Below are 3,205 nucleotides of genomic sequence, written 5' to 3' on the forward strand. Positions count from 1 at the left end.
TGAAGCTGGGAGCTTCAGGATCTTCCAGCTGTAGAAAGGTTTTACTGATTGATCCAGCCTGACTGGAATTTACTGATTGAAATCCTGTTTGAGAACAGAAAGAATGAAGAAACAAACATTTTGGGGTGTTTGAACGTCAGTTTTCAGCCTGCAGAAGATACAGAGAGATAAATCAGACTGCTTTAATCTGAGAGGAGATCTCTGATTCTGTCATGGAAACACAACCACCTCCTGACGTGACAGCAGCCTCCTATCAGATCTGATTATACAAGTCCCTTTCTCAGGAAGTGACTTCTTGCTCAACGTGGTGAAAAAAGTTTCGCAACCTGGAGACATATCCAGAGACAGAGCTGATCAGACTCTCAGAGAGACGTGGTCGACCTGGAACATGGAGCTGAAGCTGCTGCTGCTGCTGCTGTGGAGCTCAGGTAGGACTCTGCTGCTCTCTGCTGCTTCTCTCTCTGCTGGGAATTCTCCTCCATCGGGGAGTTTCACTGCTCCACACACTAGAAGGAAGACATTAGTGGTCCTGAAAGCTGCTTCATGGATCCTCCTGACGGCTCTGTTCTGCAGTGAGGATGTGGAGCTGCTGCTCCAAACCTCCAGGCAGTGGTTCCAGTACGACAGTATCAGGGAACAGGATCTCAACTGGAGACTTTGCTGAGGACTGGAACTTGGGGCTGCCTGATCTGTTGCCCTTCTGCGTGGCGGGCCTCTCGGATGTCTCGTCTTGTGCCTGCGGGGCTGCCGGGTCTTGTCGCCTCCCTGGGGCCTCGGGGGTGGTGGGGGCCGGGGCGTGCCGCCCGCGCCTCTCTCTCCTCTCCTCGTCCTCTCCTGCTCCCTCCATCCTCTGCTGCCCGCTCCCTTGCCTCCGTCTTTCTGTCCTCCGGGGGCCGGGGGCCTTCCTCTGCTGGCGGGTGTGGCTGGGGGTCTGGCTCTCTCTTTGGGTTGGTGCCGGTATCAGCCTGGGGCGAGTTAAGAGGGAGGGAGGGGAGGTGTTTTGTTTTTTTTTGGTTTTTTTTTGTCAGGGTGCGCCCCTGGTGTGGTGGGGGTCCGGTGTCGCAGGGGGTCGGTTGCTGGGGCATCCGGTGCGTTTCCCTGGTCCCTCACCTTGGCGGCTCCTCCGCGGGCTGGCCGACCTGTGACGTCGCCTGGGCGGCCCTGGGTTCGGTGGACCGGGCTCAGCATCTTGGTCCGTTTCGGGACTGTGGGTCCTGCCAGGGGTTGTTCTGTCTCCCGGGGGTCTTTCCTGGACCTCTTGCTCTCTGCACTTGGGCTCACGCATTGCTGGGGGATAGTTGCCGCGTCCCACCCTCCGGTGGTCCTGGTTAGGCGGGCTGGACCCGCACGGGCCTCACCTCACACATCACAAACACAGTCACTTTATCCACATACTACATGCTACACATCAATTTTAATGCATCACACCTGGGGGGAGGAGGGGAAAGGTCCCCTGTTTTTTTTTAATGCACCACATTCACTCATCCATTACCTGGGTTGGGACGGGAGCTCTGCCTGGCTGGGTAGGTTTCAGGACAAGAATGCCCTGGAGCCCTCGGCTGGGCCCCCCCCCCCCCCCCCCCCCCCCACTCCTCCGCCCAATTTTAATGCACCACATTGCACTTTCTAATCACAACTCACATGGTAGGGAGAATGTAGCTCGCTAAGAACCGGGTCACATATTAATAGGTAGGGAAGGTGAACAACAAACCAATACGGTTTGGCTCGTGGGGACCAGCCCCCCCTCCCTGGCCAGACCACTAGATCAAATCTGGCTTCACTCTGGCTCACGGGCTGCTCCTTGGTGGTGCGGGGGTTCCTGGGCGTGGGGGGGGTGCCTGGATGGGACTCCGGGGGACGGGGGATCTCTGGTGGCCCTTTGCTTCGGGTTGGGCTGGGGTGTTGGGGTCGGCCCGCTGGCCCCGGGTACCTGTGGTGCGGATGCAGGTCGGCCCTGTGGGGGATGCTTGTCGGGGGTGGGACTGGGGGGGGGGCTGGGTGTCCTGGCGGCAGGCCTGCTGTGTCTTCTGGGCCCCCGCAGTGTGTGGGGTGCACCCTCTGTTCTTTTGTTTTTTGTTTTTTTTTTTTGTTTTGGGGGGGGGGCGGGGGGGCAGGATTTTATCTGGGCGTGTCCCTGGTCCCTGGCGCTGGAGAGACCCCGACTGGGTCATGGTGGCATTCCCTCCTGGCCCTCTTGGGGGCGCTGGGCCCCAGAGACATGTCCAGCATTAGGGTGGTTTCCCCCGGGCTGGTGTCGCTGCTGCTCATTGGGTGTCGCCTGTGCCCCCGGCTGCCCCAGTGGGTCCTGGTTGGCCCCTGGCGCCCCGGGGGCGGGACGGGTGGGGGGTTTGGGGGGGGGGGTGCGCGGCGGGCTCGCCCCGTTTCCTTGCCTCCCTCGGGGGCCGCCTCCGGGCCTCCGGGGTGGCGGCCTTTCCCGGTTCCCCCCTGGGTCGCGAGGCGTGGCATTACGGGGGCTCCGGTGGCGTGGATTGGTGTCGACTGGTTAGCATCACATGCACGTCTATATGATCATTCCAGCCTCTGCTTAGACTCACTGTGCAGTATAGAACTTACCTGAACACACCGGTTGTTCCCCCTCAGCGCCCAGACACTGGTTGGTGTCCTCTATCATCGGTACCCTCAGCTCTATCATCTCCATCTAGTCAGTCCCCCCTCACCCTTTTCCCTCACCCTCACAACGTTTCACAACCCTCACGTGGTGTTACACTGCCCTCTATCATAGGTATGAGGGCTGGTGATGGTCACTAAATTGCAAAAAGAATAAAATTGCAAAGTGATCTTAGAAGTTGACAGCAGGTGTTGTTTGACTTCGAGATGAATGCAGACAAAAAAATATAAAAAAAAAAAAAAAAAAAAGAAGACTTGTGGATGTTTTGGATTCAGCATGTTTGATGTGAGCTTTTTCCTCTGAGAGCTGCTCTAAATTCTCCCTGCACAGAAAATATCTGTGTCATCAGAAAACTAGATAAACTGCAGTATTTTACAGGTTTTACCTCCTTCATGACAGCTTTTCTCAGTGGCTTTGGAGCATTTCTCTCAGGACTGTTTCCTGCTGCTCAGCAGTCAGTTCAGCCTCCTCAACATTCAGTCATTTGTTCTCATCACAGCAGCAGTTTCTCTTCCTTCTAACAAGTGTCCACTGCTTGTGGACAGTCCTCAGCTGCTGTCCTCCAGCTCTGTGCTG

General features: G+C 57.0%; 1 protein-coding gene across 1 annotated transcript; it reads right to left on the minus strand.

Annotated features, from left to right (window-relative positions):
* Positions 1–541: 541 nt before the first annotated feature.
* On the minus strand, positions 542–2,466 carry LOC115384899 (basic salivary proline-rich protein 2-like). The gene is made up of 5 exons (XM_030087072.1): positions 2,164–2,466; positions 1,792–1,930; positions 1,111–1,337; positions 870–965; positions 542–772 (listed from the first exon to the last, which is right to left on the minus strand). The coding sequence occupies exons 1-5, from the start codon at positions 2,464–2,466 to the stop codon at positions 542–544; spliced, it is 996 nt and encodes a 331-aa protein (XP_029942932.1).
* Between the last annotated feature and the right edge of the window lie 739 nt (positions 2,467–3,205).

Source organism: Salarias fasciatus, unplaced genomic scaffold (assembly GCF_902148845.1).
Source record: "Salarias fasciatus unplaced genomic scaffold, fSalaFa1.1, whole genome shotgun sequence".
NCBI classification, from domain to species: domain Eukaryota; kingdom Metazoa; phylum Chordata; class Actinopteri; order Blenniiformes; family Blenniidae; genus Salarias; species Salarias fasciatus.